Source organism: Anabrus simplex, chromosome 6 (genome assembly GCF_040414725.1).
Source record: "Anabrus simplex isolate iqAnaSimp1 chromosome 6, ASM4041472v1, whole genome shotgun sequence".
NCBI classification, from domain to species: Eukaryota; Metazoa; Arthropoda; class Insecta; order Orthoptera; family Tettigoniidae; genus Anabrus; species Anabrus simplex.
Window position 1 is genome coordinate 205441025 of NC_090270.1, and position 19079 is coordinate 205460103.

The following is a 19079-nucleotide window of genomic DNA, read 5'->3' on the forward strand; positions in this document are numbered from 1 at the left end:
TTTGAGAGCAGTGCTTCAGATGTTGGGAGACTAAAAGAGGTATGAAACTGTGCGTTTGAGGAACGAGTTCTTCGTATTGTGGCCAAAACCTCATCATCTAGTACAAGAAGAATTGTGAAAAGGGAAGCATTAGTCCCATGGCCATCTGGAAAATTCTCTATGAAAACCTTCTGTACTTGTGTCACCGTCAACGGGTGCAAAGATTAAATATGGCAAACTTTCAGCCAAGAAGAACTTTCTGCCAATGCATGTTACAGCAATGTGCTGTGTTCATGCATTTCTTAGCATTTACCGTATTCACTGATGAGGCTGACTTTACACATGATGATATCTTGAATTATCTTAACCCTCTTGGAGCCAGGCGGTAGTGCGAGCACCCGCCCTTAAAATTGCCGAAGCCGATCAGGTCGGCCTTTAAAAATCCAGTCGTAAGTTGCCAGAGCCGATTACATCGGCCGGCTTAAAATACTGTGATATACCTTATTTTGTGGCAACCTATAGTGACGTGCATACTTTTGTGACAACCTATAGTAAAGGGGCTACAAGGTATTGTGTGCCTGACCTTGCTTTGGCAGTTCGAAGAGGGTGTTCTAGCTTTCACAAGAGTCGTTTCCTGTGTTTACAAATACCACTAACTGGTCAGTAAGAGATTGCTCCTTGCAGTGAGTGGATTTGTGACAGCAAAATGGCAAGTGGTTCACGTGATATTTTTTCAGCAGGTATTGATGATGATAAATTAATGCAGTTTTTGGAACAGTGCAAAGTTAACGCGGATGATTAATCGGATAGCAATAGTGAATTTAGTTCAGAAAGTAGCAACGAAATTATACTGGACACGACCCCCGGAATCACCGCAGCTAAAGAAGAGACGTTTATTTGTTTCTAACGGTACTAAAGCTACTGTTAATATGGTGATAGATGAAACTAGTGATGATGATGATGATGATGATGATTATGATGATGATGATGATGATGATGATGATGATGTCCCTGGAGATTATTTTCTGAAAATTTCTCCCAATGAACCCGACAACATTCCTCAACCATATGTCTCCTTCATGGAACTCCTTGAACCTAAACATGCCCCTCTGTCTGATTCTCTGCCCATATCATACTTCAGTTTACTTTTCACTTTCTCTCTCCTAAACCTTATAGTCACATATAGTCCTCTATCATTACGTAAATGCCGGTCCCCTCGGACCAAGTGTAGCATGTCTGCCTCTCACACGGAGGTCATGGTTTGATTCCTGGCCAGGTCAAGAATTTTTACCTGGGCCCGAGGGTGGGTTTGAAGTCCACTCAATCTAAGTGACCATAAGTGATTGCAATTGAGGAGATATCTGAGGCTGAGAGAGGGTCCCGGTCTAGAAAACCAAGAATAATGACCGAGGAGATTCGTCTCACTGACCATGTGTCACCTCGTAAACTGCAGGTCTTCGAACTGAGCAGTGGTCGCTTGGTAGGCCAAAGCAAATTAGGGCTTAAACGCCATAGATTTTTTAATTACCTATATTCTGTTGTATTGTAAAATTCTTTTTTCAAATAGATTCTTGAACCGAAAACGAGAAAAGCTTTTTCGGAAAACAAAAACTATAATATTAACTATTATTTTTTATTTTTTATTTTTTAATAATTCACAATTATTTTTTATACTATGTAGTCCGCACATAGACAATTTCTTGTCAGTATTTGCCATAAATCGATACATATATGCGAATTTTATTGATGAGTAAAATTAGTAAAATTTGAATTTTTATTTTTTATGTTTTTATTTTTCTTGTTCAAAGTTCTATATAATTGTATTCAGAAATACATTAGACATATTTACATATATTCTTTTGAATCGTAAATTATTTTTTCAAAGTAGATATTGAGAGAGAAAGTATGAAAATGTTTTTCTCTTCCTAAAAATATTTGTTATCGGTAACTATAATATCAACAATAAAACGTTTTTCATTCTTTATATCACTCTAAATCAGTAGTTTATTCTTTGTAGTCGATATGTAGAAGATTTCTTGCTGGTATTTACCATACACTGGTAGATATACGTGAATTTTAAAATACAGGTATTTCCACTAAAAATGGCCTGGCACTTTACAGTAGTAGAGTGGAGGCAGAGCTCTGGCCTCTTCCAGCTGATGGTGAGTGGCCGACCAGATCGGCTCCTGGCTTCAAGAGGGTTAACAATCACATCTGGGCTCACAAAAACCCTGAAATGTAATGTTGTATGGCTTTTAGTGCCGGGATATCCCAGGACGGGTTCAGCTTGCCAGGTGCAGGTCTTTCTATTTGACGCCCATAGGCGACCTGCACGTTGTGATGAGGATGAAATGATGATGAAGACAACATTTACACCCAGCCCCCGTGCCATTGGAATTAACCAATTAAGGTTAAAATCCCTGACCCAGCCAGGAATCGAACCCGGGACCCTCTGAACCGAAGGCCAGTACGCTGACCGTTCAGCCAACGAGTCGGACACAACAGAACAAACATCAACAGAGGTTCATCCTCAATGTGTGGGATGGAATCATTCATGATCATCTTACTGGTCCCTCTTTCTTCCTGCAATGTCTTACTGAAAAAACATACGTGCGATTTCTCCGAAACAAATTGCTTCATGTACTTGATGACGATGTAGCTCTAGACATCATCCAATGAATGTGGTTTATGCACAATGATGCTCCACCTCACTTGATTGTGATATTTCTCCAGTATCTTGATAACCATTTCTGAACAGATGGATTGATCGAGAGGGATCCATTGAATGGCCTGCCTGATTGCCAGATTTGAATACAATGGACTTTTACCTCTGAGGACATTTAAAATCCTTGGTGTCATCAACTCCTGTACCTAATGTTGATGTTCTGAGGGAGCACATCCAAAATGGACTTGTCCAAATACGTAACACTCCAGGACTTTTCAATATAGTATACCAAACGCAGGCTCAGGGGATGCATTGAAGCAGAAGGAGGTCACTGAGAGCAATTTCTGTTAATGTATGTAGTTAAATGTATCACATGTACCATTATCAATAAACCTATGCAAATCCCTCACAAATTATTTTTGAATCCATGTTCATATGACCTTTTTGTAATGTTTCTATGTCAGAAATATATCCTGAAATTTATGGACACCAATTTATATGCACCCTGTGTAAATCTTTAGAATTCTTCGTGTGGTCATTTTCTGCATATCAGTACCAATTGAGATGAGAAGGCACATGAAATTGGAACGTCAGCTAAGTATACTGTTTGAGATGATGATGAAGAGGATGAAAGATTGCCAGAAAATGATGGAGAAGAAGATGGAAGAAGCCCAGAAGGAGATGATGAAAAGGCCATAATATGATGGAGGAGGAAATGAAAGAAGCTCCATGAATGATGAAGAAGAAGGAAGATAGTTCAGAAGAAGGTAGAAGAAAGCCAGAAGATGGTAATAATGGAGGTGAAAGAAGGTCAGAAGATGTAGAGGACAATGGAAGAAGGCTAGAAGAAGATGGAAGAAGGCCAGAAGAAGATAGAAGAAAGCCATAAGAAGATAGAAAAACACCGCAGGAAGATGGAAGAAAGCCAGAAAATGACGGAGAAGGAGGAAGGCCAGGAGACAATGAAGAAGATGGAAGAGGGCCAGAAAATGCTGGAAGTGAAGATGGAGGATTGGAAGAAGGTGGAAGATGGCCAGAGAGAGATTGAGGAGGATCTTCATGAGATCTGCAGGTCAACACTCTGTCCTAAAGGCCTTGTCCAGAAGACTGCAAGTTCTGCTCCAAGAGGGAAGGCAGGCTCAAAGTTTCATGTCAAAAGACCACTGTGGAGTTCAAGAGAAAATGGAGCCATGACTCTGGATGGAAGTGCAGAGGGACTGGCATCATCATCATCATCATCATCATCATCCCCTGCTCCCCTTGGCCTACTGGCATCTACCCTTCAGTGCACGAGGCCACGAGATGCTTACCAGCCAGGACGCTGTTTGGAAGAGAATTGTACCTCCCGGTGAATGTCAGGTTTGGCCGACCTGAGGACCATCCAACACTAACCGACCAGTACTGCCTGGATCTGACAAGGTGATTGGAGGATTTACATGCCACTGTCCAGAACAGACTGAGGGTAGAAAAAAAATGAAAATGAAGGCATGATACGACCATCAAGCGGGTGCCACCAAAAATCATGAGAATGATCTAGTGTGTCTGTATAATACTGTAAGGAAGAGAGGTTTGTCTCCCATGCTCTAAAAGGTGTAGAAAGGCCCTTACCATGTTCTGAAGAGAATAAATGATGTCATCTATTGGATGCAACGGAGGCCAAAATGTAAAATAAAGGTGGTACATATGGACTGATAAGCACCTTATCAAGGAATATAATTGATCGGGTTGAATAGATCTCAAAGGGGGCAATGTCATGCTCATGCAGCTCCCTTTGGTATTTCCTAGAAGGGATGAGTGAGTCAGGCTGGAGACCTCCCACCCATGAGGGTATGAGCTGGCCTCTCCCTCTATTATGCCTTTCATTTGGTGTCTCTGTGGATTTTCTGGAATGCAAAACTTGAACATTCTCATCCTGGCTGTTCCCCAAAGATATTAGAACTTCATCACCAGGCATACATAGAGGAAGCTCACTGCGAGCAAGTGAGTGGTCAGTGTTTTACCAGAGAGTTGGTAGTTGGTGGACTGTAATAGTGTTGTTGGAGCAGAGATGTGAGTATTGAGAGAGTGTCATCAAGGTAAAGGGTTGGAGCAGTTGTTGTTGTTGTTGTTGCCATCATTGAGTGTGTCATAGTGGTGCTGGAGAGTAGCTGAGTTGGTCTTGTGTTATTATCGAATGTTACATGTGGAGTAGTTCAGTGTGTGGAGCAGTAACGTGAACTGATTGTATGAAGTATTGGACTTGCCTGGAGTTGAGCCAGGCGTACAGTTATTGTATAGCCAAAGTTCATGTGTTTGAGCCTTGTCTGCATGGAGCAGCTGAATGAAGAGACTGGTGCATGTGTAGCCAAGTGAAAAGTGAGAACCTCAATCAAGATTATAGAAGGGTCACCCATTCCAGGTAATTATCAGTCAGCTTGAGACCTGCTGTGAGGCAGAATGCAGACTTTTGCAAATAGCCACTAATTAGCAAACTATTATCATTCATTTTCAAGTATTATTTTGCATATGTATGTGTGTGTACTGATTAGGTCATCCTACATTAAATTATATCAATGAAACAGACAGTGTTTTATTCATAACAGTATAGATGCCCATTCTGCAGATGAAGCTGGGAAGTGAAAACAAGTTGGTCAGTGGTTATGAGGAAATGGTTACCCCCTATGGGTGGGAGTGGTAGAATAACATCCATGGTATCCCCTGCCTGTCATAAGAGGCAACTAAAAGGAACCCCAGAGGCTCTTAACTTGGGAGCATGGGTTGGTGACCATGGGTCCATTAGCTGAGTACTGGCATTGCTTCCATTTACTTGTGAGGCTCTTCACTTTCATCTATCCTATCTGACCTCCCTTGTTCAACTCATGTTCTTTTCTGCCCGGAGGGTATTAGGTTTCTGAGGCCTAGGGAGTCATTAATTTTCCTGCCCTTCATGGCCCTTCTCTTTCTTTGGCTGGTACCTTCATTTTTTTCAGACCCCTTCAATTTTTCTCTTTGCTTAGTGATTGCCTAGTTGTACTTCCTCTTAAAACAATAATCACCACCACCATCACCACCTAAGGAAATGGTTCTAATATACAGTAAATTAGATTAGTGATGACAGAGCCTGTCTTATGAAGTTTGGAGTGTGTGTGAAGAAGTAAAAGTGTACTCATGTATGTTCTTGTCTTTCCCTTCTGTTCCTAACTCAGCTGAATAGCTTGTCGCTCTGTTCTTCCCTTCTAAGTTAGACACCTATTTCAATCACCATTCTAATCATCTATATATATAAAATAAGAGTTTTGTCTGTACATTGCTCAGAATTTGAAAATAATGGTATTTCTGTATCGGTCATGTCCATAGTAGCAAGAAAATGCACTTTTTACTTTTCTGTAATTTCTGTCTGTCTGTCTGTCTGTCTGTCTGTCTGTCTGTCTGTCTGTCTGTCTGTCTGTCTGTCTGTCTGTCTGTCTGTCTGTCTGTCTGTCTGTCTGTCTGTCTGTCTGTCTGTACACGCATCACGAGAAAACGGTTGAAGAGAATTTAATGAAAATCGGTATGTGAAGTCGGGGGATGAGCCTCTACAATCTAGGCTATAGATAAGTTTACTCACGCTGAATGAAATGGTAGTTTAGGGGAAGGCCTAACATTGAATTCTCAACTATTTATGTTATTAGTGGTCTAATGAAAATCGGTATGTGAAGTCGGGGGATGAGCATCTACAATCTAGGCTATAAATCATTTTACTAACGCTGAGTGAAATGGTAGTTTAGGGGAAGGCCTAAAATTGAATTCTCAACTATTTATGTTATTAGTGGTCGCATTTTAAAGAAAATGGGTATGCAAAGTTGGGAAATAAGTTGCTACAATCTAGGCTATCAATAATTGTATTCATGCTGAGAAAAATGGTAGTTTAGGGGATGGCCTGAAATTTAATTCTCAAATATTGTTGTTATTAGTAGTCCTATCTTGATGAAAATCGGTATGCAAAGTCAGGAAATAAGTCGCTATAGTCTAGGCTGTAAATTATTTTATTCACGCTGAGTGAAATGGTAGTTTAGGGGAAGGCCTAAAATGTAATTCTCAAATATTTCTTATTAGAGGTGTAATCGATGAATGCTACATAACTAAGGTAATATAGTATTAAATTTCCTATTATTCATGCCTTATACATTGTTACCGTATTGGCTTTGATCACAAACATGTTCATGAATTTGGATTTTTGTTACTAAGTCCATATCAGCGCCGAGTAACGAGAAAATGGGTAAACAGTATTTAATGGAAATCGCTATGTAAGTCGGAGAATAAGAAACTACATTTTACAGTATAAAATATTTTACAAATCACAGAGTTGAAAGAAAACTAAATGTGAAGGCCTACAATATAGAAAGCTCCTAACATTGATCAACAATAACATTACATTGACCATTGTTTGTCGTGATGTGCTTTGTCTTCTGTTGCCCCCCATCTCCGGTAGATAGGACTACTGCTGCGTACAGAGTATTTTTTATTTGATTTATGTCGCACCGACATAGATAGCTTTTATGGCGACGATGGGATAGGAAAGGGCTAGGAGTGCCTTAGGCCTTAATTAAGGTACAGGCCCAGCATTTGATTGGTGTGAAAGTAGGAACCCACGGAATACCATCTTCAGAGCTGCCGACAATGGGGTTCAAATCCACTATCTCTCGGATGCAAGCTCACAGCTGCGCACCGCTAACCACACGGTCAACTTGCCCAGTCGTACAGAGTGTAACAGCCTGCCTGAATATTGATGGGAAGTAGCTGGGGAGTTAGATAACTTTCTTCTTTAGCATGCCATTCCCCTGGTTTATAAATTTTCTGATACTACTGGTACGTAACACACTGGATCATCATAGCATTCGGGCTATTCAATCCCTACTCTGAGGCACTGATTGGAATGAACAGTGTGCATATTTAGCGGAATAATGGCAGATGAGTGTTCATGGCAATCTGCGGCCTGGTCATACCAGCTCTGGAACTTTGGGCTATTAGATTGGCACCGCAATCTAACCGCAGCACTGTTCGTTAAAAGTGACAAAACGTGCGGCTTTCCATTTGATCGAGTATTTTATATGATAGCATTGCTTTTAATCACTACATTGATACTTACGTTTTTTTAATGACCTATGTTGATTTCAGTTAAGAAAACCACAAAGTCAGTCTTTCTGAGAATCCCGTAGCGAAGCACGGGTACATCAGCTAGTAATTAATAATTAAACTCAACCTTCAGTAGTAGTAGTCCTCATCAATTTGTACTGAAAAAGAAAACACGTAATAGGAGAAAGCCCATTATTGCAGTGAAATTTAATTTGTATTCTTATTTTTACAAACCTTAGTGTGAGATATAAAAGCTTCTTTCACAGATTCTTCTCGTAGGGATCCTGCCTCAAGGACAGCCTGTTGGTGTAATTTCTGCAATCTTTCATGAACACCATACCACCTGGAAATACCAGAATCAGTTACATACAAGCCTCTATTGGAGTACTTAAAAATAAATTATTAGACCATTTTAATAAGTGGTCCCAAGTTTGTTATACTGGTTACAAGTCTGAAGATTTACATGACAAGAACGACCCACAGAGAAAACAGCATATACTTTTTATTTAAGTGGTAAAGTAAGGTAAATAACCTTAATATGGATATAATTATTTATTGTCCTCTGAGGATAAGACATTTACAAATTCATATGTACTTGACCTCCAGCACAGGTGATGAGGATGATCAGATCAGTATCAAGTTTCGACTGGCCTTAACTGCTAGAGGACATACTCAATGGAAGTGCTCATTTTTACAGTCATTAAAGGAATATATGGAATATAACCTAGGGGATAAGGTTGAAGTTCAAACACTAACAGAAATCAACCTTCAATAGGCCTACCTCCAAACAGGAAGATGATAATTAGGCACCTGGCTGAGACAAAAACACTGATATAATGTCCGGCTCCATGGCTAAATGGTTAGCGTGCTGGCCTTTGGTCACAGGGGTCCCGGGTTCGATTCCTGGCAGGGTCGGGAATTTTAAGCATAATTGGTTAATTTTGCTGGCATGGGGGCTGGGTGTATGTGTCGTCTTCATCATTTCATCCTCATCACGACGTGCAGGTCGCCTTGGGAGTCAAATCAATAGACCTGCATCTGGCGAGCCGAACTTGTCCTCAGACACTCCCGGCACTAAAAGTCATACGCCATTTCATTTCACTGATATAATACATACAGATGTTGAAAGCCCAAGTATTGGCTTAAGTTAAAGATTCTAGCCTTTAATTTTGAATGAACAGAAAGTTTAAAGACAAATGATTTTGTTAAATTAATACAAGAGTTAGGGCAAAAGTCATGGCAACTATTTTTTTCTTGAAGATACCAGTCCAGTTGGAAAATGTAGTAGTGGTTCCTTAAACTTTCGAATGAGATCATTGTCACAGGGCGAAATGTCTGGAGAGTACGGTGAGTGCTCCAATTCTTACCATCCCCAACGTCGCAGTAGCTGCCCTACACACTGCTTTATGTGGTTTTGCATTGTCGTGCAGGATTATTGCACTGTCCACAAGATCCGGACGTTTCTCCCGAGCGCCACGTTGTACCCGTCGCACCAGGAAGTCCCTGTAGTACTGTGCGGTCACTGTTCTGCCATGTGGAACAAAGTGGCAAACAATGACACCCCTCACGTCATATGCGATGATCACCAGCAATTTGACTAGGGAAGGATTCTGACGGACCTTCTGACTCCTTGGTGATCCAGCATGTTGCTACTCCGCGGACTGACGTTCCAGTTCTGGTTCATGTGTCCTGGCCCAAAATTCATCGATGGCGATTATTCATGACAAGAATTGATCTCCATCCTGTTGCCAGCATGCAAGGTGGTCGGAGCATATTGCATAGCGCACCCACCTTTGAACTTCCATCAGTGCATGCGGTACCCACCACGATGCGATTTTGCGCAGTTGCAGCTCATTACGCAATATCCTGTGGACGGTGTGTTTCTCGATGCCACTTGCCCTGTCTAACTCCAGTAGCGTCCATCGTCTGTCTTCATCCAGGAGCTGCTCGACGACGGCACGTGCCACGTCGATCCGCACACTGACAGGTCGTCTCAAACGTTGCTCATCACTGGTTGACACACGTCCTTGCTGAAACTTTCTTACCCACCGTGCTACTGTATGGTATGGTAGGGCATTATTCCCAAGGGTTTCCACTAATTCACTGTGACATTCCATCGCATTCCTCCCTCGGAGAACGGCTATTTTGATGTAAGCACGTTGCTCAACACGGATTACTTTCATATCGCATGACACTCACCAACTGACTGATTTCACAGCCCTTGCTGCGCTACTACCAGCTATCACAGAGCCATCTGATGTTCTGCTTACACACTATGCCTGCAGAACTTCCACACGACACATATACGTTTGTGATCCATTCAGATATCTACAAGAAAAAAGTAGTTGCCGTGACTTTTGCCCCAATCCTCATATATTTTTTTAAAGCAAGTAGTTTATAACCTACAACATGGGATGCATATTCATTGTACTTCAGCACTCAACCAAGCAGGAGATGATGATTGGTTTATATCTTAGTATAAAAAACAAAGTCATCTCCTTACTGGCCATGAACACCCCTGGAGGGGTGGAAGGAAAAGGCTTCCACCATCCGTAATCTCGGCATTTGGTGGGGTGGAGTGGTTAGTTCTATGCCCGGCCACCTTTGCCCCCAGGAATTAACCTGGTACTCATTTTTGGTGTAGGCTGAGTGAACTTCAGGGCCATGTGCATCTCCAGAAGTGGAAATCTTGTTTCTTAAATACACGACTTCCTAACGGGGAATCGAATCCACGTCCTTTCGGGTGAACCGAGCACACTTTTATCACCTCGACCAGGCAGCCCCTTATATATCAGTGTAAACAGTCACAATGCTTGACTTACGACAGATACTACAGTATCTTTGTAATTTCTATATTTTTAAGGAACTATGGATATAATTGTTTGAGCTCTACACTCTTTTCAAAACTTCACAAAGTAATATGAAATGTAGGCCTATTCTAATCTTTCTAGTAACTGCAATGCATAAGAGCAAAGACAAATCAAATCAAATCAAAATCTCTTTATTTGCAAATGAGGTGTCTACCTCGGTGGCAAATGGTACACTAAAATACATTATTGTCAAGCACTAAATATTAAATTAACAAGAGAAGAAAATTTTTCCTATAATACAATATTATACAATTTACGCTAACAATGTTTACTATTAAACACACAGCTCGTCCTTAATAAATTTATATTGTTTACAAAATTCTACTTATAATATCTCCTGTACTACTTACAAATATAGTCAACTGATATACAGTATGTGGAATTACTTCTTCAAATGATACTATACAACTGGTATAAGATTAATATTTACATTGCATTTATTTATTTACTTTTTTTTTTTTTACCCGTTCTGGATCCTAAGTAGCATAACGACCAGCTGCGTCTTAACCAGAGCCCCTTTTGCCACCACTTTTCAGAGTTCCTGAAGGGCCTTCACAGCTACCGTAGCGGTCCCAGGGCCCTCGAAGTCCCCACTGTACTTCACCCCTACAGGCAGTCCCCTACTTTGGCTGTCCAAACTCCTTAGACCAGGGGATGGAATTAATTTATTCACACACATTTTTTTTTTTATTTACAATAACCTGCACTGGTCGAATGCCCTCTAACACTTCATTTATTTTCTCTGTTGCTGTTTATTCTCTTCTTGAATATCTGTACAGATTTTGGAAAAGGATCAAACACTACCCCTGGTAAACTGTTCCACTCCTTCACACCCTTCCCAATGAATGAAAATTTACCCCAATCGCTTCTGCTAAAATTCCTTCTAATTTTATATTTGTGGTCAGTCCTGCCGATATAATTATTTTCCAACTGAAGCCTCTCACGGATATCTCCCCATGCTTCTTCTCCTGTATAGGCTCTGTATAATCCTGTAAGTCTAGTTTTCTCCCTTCTCTTACTTAAAGTTTCCCACCCAAGTTCCTTTAACATTTCTGATACACTACTCTTTCTCCTGAAATCCCCTGTTACAAATCTTGCTGCTTTCCTCTGCACACTATCTATTTCTTTTATTAGGTATTCATGGTGAGGATCCCAAACACTGTTTGCATATTCCAATAATGGACGAACCATACTCAAGTAACTTTTTTCTTTTAATTCTTTGTTGCATCCTTTAAGTAGCCTCATTATGACATGTAATGATCTGTATGCTTTCCCAACAATGTCATCAATATGATCCTTCCAGTGCAAATTACTTTCAAATCTCACACCTAAGTATTTGCACTTGCCATCTTTTGGGATAACTACCTCATCCAAAGTATATTCAAATTCAGTTTTAAAGCTCCTGTTTGTAAAAGTTGTAACAGTTGATTTGCCTCCATTAACCTTCATTTAATTTAATTTTCTTCAACCCATTGTTGGATACTTTCAAGGTCCCTTTGCAATTCTGAACAATCCTCAATGTTATTTATTTCTCTATAAACAATTATGTCATCTGCATACAATCTTATTTTTGATGTTATATTGTTCCCTAAATCATTTGCGTATATTAAGAAAAGTAACGGACCGATTATACTACCCTGTGCAATTCCCTTCCAAACTTTCTCTTCCTGAGATACATTATTTCCTACTTTGACTTTCTGAACCCTTGAATTTAGAAATGCTTTTATCCAACGTGTAACCCTTACGTCCAATCCTATTCCCTCCAATTTCTTTAATAATATTCCATGTTCCACTCTATCAAAGGCTTTGGAAAGATCTATGGCTATGCAATCTAACTGACCTCCTGAATCCAACTGATCTGATATGTCCTGCTGAAATCCCACCAGTTGTGCCTCACAAGAAAATTTCTTTCTAAATCCATACTGGCTCCTCATGAACCAATTTTTATCATCACATATCCCTCTGATGTACTTCGATATTAAACTCTCCAGAATTTTACAAACTATACTGGTCAGGCTGATTGGTCTGTAGTTCTCTGGTTTCCTTTTATCACCCTTTCCTTTATAAATTATACCATATTTACAATACCATATTAGAGCTGGTTGTAACTGGAAAATACATCAAACAGTTTATCACCTTACAATAAGAAGCATATGTTAGATTAGCATCATTTGCATCCTCTTCTTGTAGATATTGCTCAACTGGAGTAGAACTAGGGCCTGCCTCTGTCGTACAGAAGGAAATCCTTGGCACATTTTCTCTCATTACTTACAGTACTTTTGAAACATCCTCTTGATATTGAATCTGTACATTTAAGAAGTACCCAACTGGCTCCATTGTAATTTTCAATTCCTCCACAAGTTGCTGCAGGAACCCCTTATTATGACACTTTATCTTAGCTAATACAATGCTATCATCTACATACAATACTACTATTAACTTGTCCTACAGCTCTTTGATGAAATACTTTCTGAAAGAACAAAATCACCCAGCACATTCTTCAAACTGCTTCAGCCCGTGCAAACATTTCTGTAGTCTGAAGATTTTAAATTGTCATGCTAATAGGCTACTGTAATATGCAATGTATAAACCAGATTTTACGACAACTAGTGATGAGAAATTTTGCAAAGAAGACAGGAAGACAATGAAATTCAGCTAGATCTCAAAGCAGCTGGACTCGAGATAGCAGATGCAAAGAATAAAAATAACACCCTTCTTAAAACTCACAATTTTTTATCAGAAATTACACATAGGAGGACTATAGCAATTTCAGACAAACTGAGAAAATTACAATCCAAATGAATGAAAAAATACTGGGCAGATCACGAAATCCAAACAGTACAACCTTCATGATGATGATGATGATGATGCTTGTTGTTTAAAGGGGCCTAACATCTAGGTCATAGGCCCCTAGTACAACCTTCAAAGGGAAAGTGAACTTGTAGTGACTCAAGTGGTCCAAGGCCACCAATAATAATAATAATAATAATAATAATAATAATAATAATAATAATAATAATAATAATAATAATAATAATAATAATAATAATAATAATAATAATAATAATAATAATAATAATAATAATAATAATAATAATAATAATAATAATAATAATAATAATAATAATAATAATAATAATAATAATAATAATAATAATAATAATAATAATAATAATAATAATAATAATAATAATAATAATAATAATAATAATAATAATAATAATAATAATAATAATAATAATAATAATAATAATAATAATAATAATAATAATAATAATAATAATAATAATAATAATAATAATAATAATAATAATAATAATAATAATAATAATAATAATAATAATAATAATAATAATAATAATAATAATAATAATAATAATAATAATAATAATAATAATAATAATAATAATAATAATAATAATAATAATAATAATAATAATAATAATAATAATAATAATAATAATAATAATAATAATAATAATAATAATAATAATAATAATAATAATAATAATAATGTATACTCATGTCCAGAAGATCTCTGATGTCATGCGGAGAAGAAGAATTGCATTTTATGGCCACTTGCTACGATTGAAACCCACACGATTATCAAACCAGATCTTTACCTATTTTAAATATAAGAAGACCCTGGCAACTTGGTTCAAGGAGGTGTGAAGGGACCTACAGGAGATGGGGATCATGTATGAAGATATACAAGAATGCAACCCACTCAGGAGGAAACTAAAAGACCACCAGGATTTTCAAGAAAGGCCAAAGTTGAAGATGGGAAAGATGTGGACGGAGGAAAAAAATAAAGCAACACCAGCAACACCGGCAATGAATGAAGGAGCACTGGGTAAAGATCAAATCCCAGAGAAGACAGCTGAAATAACGTGGTCCTTAGTAGGCCGATACGAACAAAGAATAATAATCATAACTGTAATTTATTTTCATTGGTTCACATTTAATACAGTTTATGTTCACAATTCTGCAGCCCTGTAATTTGTAATTAATTCAAAGGCAGAATAATGAGATTTATCTTACACAACACGAGAATGACACTAGAAATAATGTGGTGAGGAATTTATGAATCACCTATTCACTTACAACTGCAATCTAATTTCATCCCAAAGTAGTACGATGCTGACAGGCCAATTGAAACAATTTAAACATCCATCCATACAATGCTAGATGGCCAAGTATCTTGGGAAGCATTCTTTAAAACCATGGCTGCTATGCTGTTTTGGAAGATAGATAGAGAGGTGTCATTTCATACATCCAGTATACAGTAGATCAAACTCTAAAATCAATCAATCAATCAATCAATCAATCAATCAATCAATCAATCAATCAATCAATCAATCAATCAATCAATCAATCAATCAGTTATAATTTATATGCTTTTAGGGCTTTTGCCTAGGTGGCAGATTCCATATCAATTGTTTAACTAGGCTTTTCTTAAATGATTTCGAAGAATTTGGAAATTTGTTGAATATTTCCCTTGATAACTTATTCCAATACCTAACTCCTCTTCCTATAAATGAATATTTGCCCTAATTTTCCCCATGAATTCCAACTTTATCTTCATATTATGAACTTTCCTACCATCCACAATGTCACTCCATACCATCTCTCCACTGACAACTTGGAACATATCACTTATTACAAGTTATAAATCTCAGCAATAGCCACTGCTAGTCGGACAGGAAGTGTCACAAGAGCAAGCCAGCTGCAAGAGAAGCAAGGGATTGAGTAAGATTAGTACCCCCATTTATTACTTTATTTTTCATAAACTTTTCAACTAAGATACTTTTCTCATTACAGGCTCTCAATCCACCATTCTCAACCCTTTAATGAGCAATAAGGTCCAACAACAACAGAAAGAACAATCTTGAGAAGTCCCCCTCTTCTGACCCACATAACAGTAGGTAGCCCTGTTTTACTTAATTTTAATCACCACAAGACAACGAAGAAAATAGTCTGACAACTGATCACATCAACAGCATTCCATGAAACCACAACTGAATTTTTAATCCCAAAAAAGAACATTACAAAAAAGTTATAATCAAGTCAGTGAAGTTTGCATAGGTTGCACACACATTGGGCATTATAGACCATGGGCGCCCATGCCTGGGGGCAAAGGGGGGCTGCGGCCCTCCCATAGCTCTCAGGGAAAGGCAAAAATCTAATTTAGTCAGGTGTCTTTCTTTCAAGAAAATGATTTAAAAGTTGGTATTACTTGGATGTTAGTACCGCCCCCCACCAACAGGCAGGGGATACTGTGGGTATTATTCTACTGCGGAATACAAGTCGCCATTCATATTCCAAAATATTAAAAATGCTACAACCCCCAGGTCTAGGACCCCCCTACAAACTGTCATATGGGCGCCCATGTTATAGACTGAGCAATTCATGCAAACCCAACATCCTTATAAGAAACATTGGATTGCACTAGTATATAATCAAACTTTTTAAAAGTGTAGCAGTCATATCAAGGATGTTTTTATAAGAAGTATAGTATGTGAAAGCATAACATTTTAGACAGAGCAATTCATGTTAGTCTATTTTAAGCATTTTATCATAAATAAAGCCTAGAAACCTAGCAAACAATTTTGATCATATATATTAGGAACAGTGGCTGAAGATGCATAAAAAATTGGCAAAACATATACTGCTTTAAAAAAAAAAAATTTAAAAAAAAATTGTGAATATATTTTGTATTGAACAGGTGGAAACCTTTACTGTGTTGTTACTCATATGTTATTCTCAGTTCAATAAGGACCAACAACATGAAATTTATGACCCTTAATACTGTAATGATGTAACATTAGTTATGTACTGTAAATGAATAAAAAACATATAATGTATTGAAAAGGTGGACCCTCAAGAAACATTCTTTCAGAAAGACATATCACTTAATCAAGCATGCAGCCAGTATACAGTATTTGGGAGATAGTAGGTTTGAACCCCACTGTTGACAGCCCTGAAGATGTTTTTCCGTGGTTTTCCATTTTCACATGAGGCAAATACTGGTGGGCTGTACCTTAATTAAAGCCATGGCTGCTTCCTTCCCACTTGTAGCCCTTTCCTATCTCATTGTCACCATAAGACCTATCTGTGTCGGTGTGACATAAAGCAACTTATAAAAAAATTTAAAACTTAGTCGAGCATCTCTTCTCCTTACTTCCAAGTCTACCCAGCCCAAAGTTTGCAACATTTTCGTAACACTTCTCCTTTGTTGGAAATCACTAAGAACAAATCGTGTTGCTTTCCTTTGGATCTTTCCAAGTTCTCATATCCAGTAGTCCTGGTGTGGGTCCCATACACTGGAACTATACCCTAATTGAGGTCTTACCAGAGACTTATACGTGCTGTCCTTTACATCCTTAGATTCATTCATAGATTCAGCATTGGTAGTCTTCAATTCCACCATACACAGAAACCTTTCCTTGACTTCAACATGGGATTTTTCAGCATATTGAACCAACAAAGATAGTTCACTAGTTACTTTAGTTATTTACATTGGTAGATTCATCTGCCATTATAGAAAAGTATCTATTTTACCCTTTGATAAGGGTGCGCTATCACTGAGAATAATTTCGTCTTGGGCATCTTAAACCTCACCAATACCATTTACTGGTTCTGAAGCTGTGTTCCTGCTAATATTATTATGTAGATTATGCACCTTGAGATTGAACCCAGTTTTCAGGATCACTGTTATCTTTTAGAACTATTCTTTTAATTAGCAATTCATACTTTGTTGTATGGGTGATCTCTTCTTTGCAAAAGATTTTTTGATTAAAGTTGAGAGAACTTGACAGTTCAAAGCCTTTTCTTTGTCACATTGTTTAATTAACTGTGCATGGACAAGATTAATCAATCCCTATAAACTACAGGTTTCGAGAGCAAAAGCTTTTGCATGCTTTTCAGAATGCACATGCTTTTCTAATTTCCTCGTACTTCTCATAGCTTTCCAAAACTTAATAAAAGGCACAATTATGAACACACCACAGTCTTTTTAAAATTTTTAATTTTTTTGGTGTGTGTATGGCTTTGAGATCAGTTTTTAAATGAGTTTCACAGAATTTACAAAATGCACCACACCGATTTCAGTCAAAATATAGCCATTCATACTTATATTCCCATTTACACTGACATTTGAATTCATGTTCATGACCACTTTGTTCTTGTGAACTTGTGTTCTCATGTTAGCAACAATATCCTTGTTTGAACAACACTGAAGAACATCTTTAACTTTCACCTTTTGTATTACGATCACGTTGCATGAATGATCTTTAAAATGTTGTTTCTTCGGAAGGAAAGAATTGTTTGTATGAAACAAAAACTAATACTGTTTGACGAAATACGTGTGTAGAAGGCAGACGTCTGTTTGAAGCTTTGGCTTAATTCTCACCAGATTCTCCGCAGATTAAAATGATGTCTGTGTATTTGTCGCTGCTGAACACACTAGCCACTATCGATATGCAGACAGAAAATGCAGTGCTGCTGTACACTAGTACATACACCAGCCTAGTACTATACGGTCGTAAACTAGGTTTACTAATCCAAGGGACTGCATTAGACGGGTAGCGCTGAGGAACATGCTGCGAGCGACCGTCCAGTTGTTATCTCTTCATATTCTAACATAACCTGCCTGCTGGCAGTAGTGCCCCTGTAAAAATCAGTTGGTAGACACTCCATTCATCATTTGTGCATGCGGGACAGTTATAAGTGACGAATTATAATCATTATAAAATATCAAAGCCATTTCTTATTAACAATGCTGATGTAGTTATTTTATTATTATTATTAATTATATACAGTCGTATCAGCACACACTTTATTAAAACATAACCGGTTTTTGGACACTAAGGTCCATCAAAACAGTTATAAGTAGAAAGTACGGTGCTCACAAGCTGCCTGGTATATAGCCTCCCCTCCCCACGATATCCCATGAACCCGGGTACTTTTTGTTTTCTGTAAATTGTTTTGCCCCCCACCCCCACCCAACTCTTCTAATTCTCAATTACCACTACTGTTTGTGGCGAGGTAAAGGGGATATTCTCCCCCGGGTCACCCCCTGAAATCATCACTGTATGTTACCATGTCATTAATATTTTAAAAGTGCAGAAGACTATTGTTATAATACTACCGAAGTTTCTCCAAATTTGCATCTCCATTTTGACAATAATTAACGTGTTTGTGTTAAATCTTCTGTTTTACATAACAAGTGAAACTAATAATGAATTGAGGAGTGTCTGTTTAAAAGATGCCATTCCCACCCTAAGAAAGTTGTGGGAAAATGCATGGAAACACATAATAAAAAGCACATGGAACGTATCCATGATCGGGTATGGTACTACTTTTAGGTAATCTTTCTGGTCTGGATTGCTCATGGTACGGTATTCGATATTATTCAACTAGGTACTGCAGTGCATGTGGACGAAATACTACATTTTTTGAAGTGGAAATAG

At 38.1% G+C, this 19079-nt stretch overlaps 1 protein-coding gene across 1 annotated transcript in view; it reads right to left on the minus strand.

Annotated features, from left to right (window-relative positions):
* Positions 1-19079, minus strand: part of Zmynd10 (zinc finger MYND-type containing 10) — a 97897-nt gene that overhangs the window by 71387 nt on the left and 7431 nt on the right. The window contains exon 2 of the mRNA XM_068228262.1: positions 7973-8081. Within this exon, the coding sequence (XP_068084363.1) occupies positions 7973-8081 (109 nt within the window). The remainder of the gene's footprint in view (positions 1-7972; positions 8082-19079) is intronic.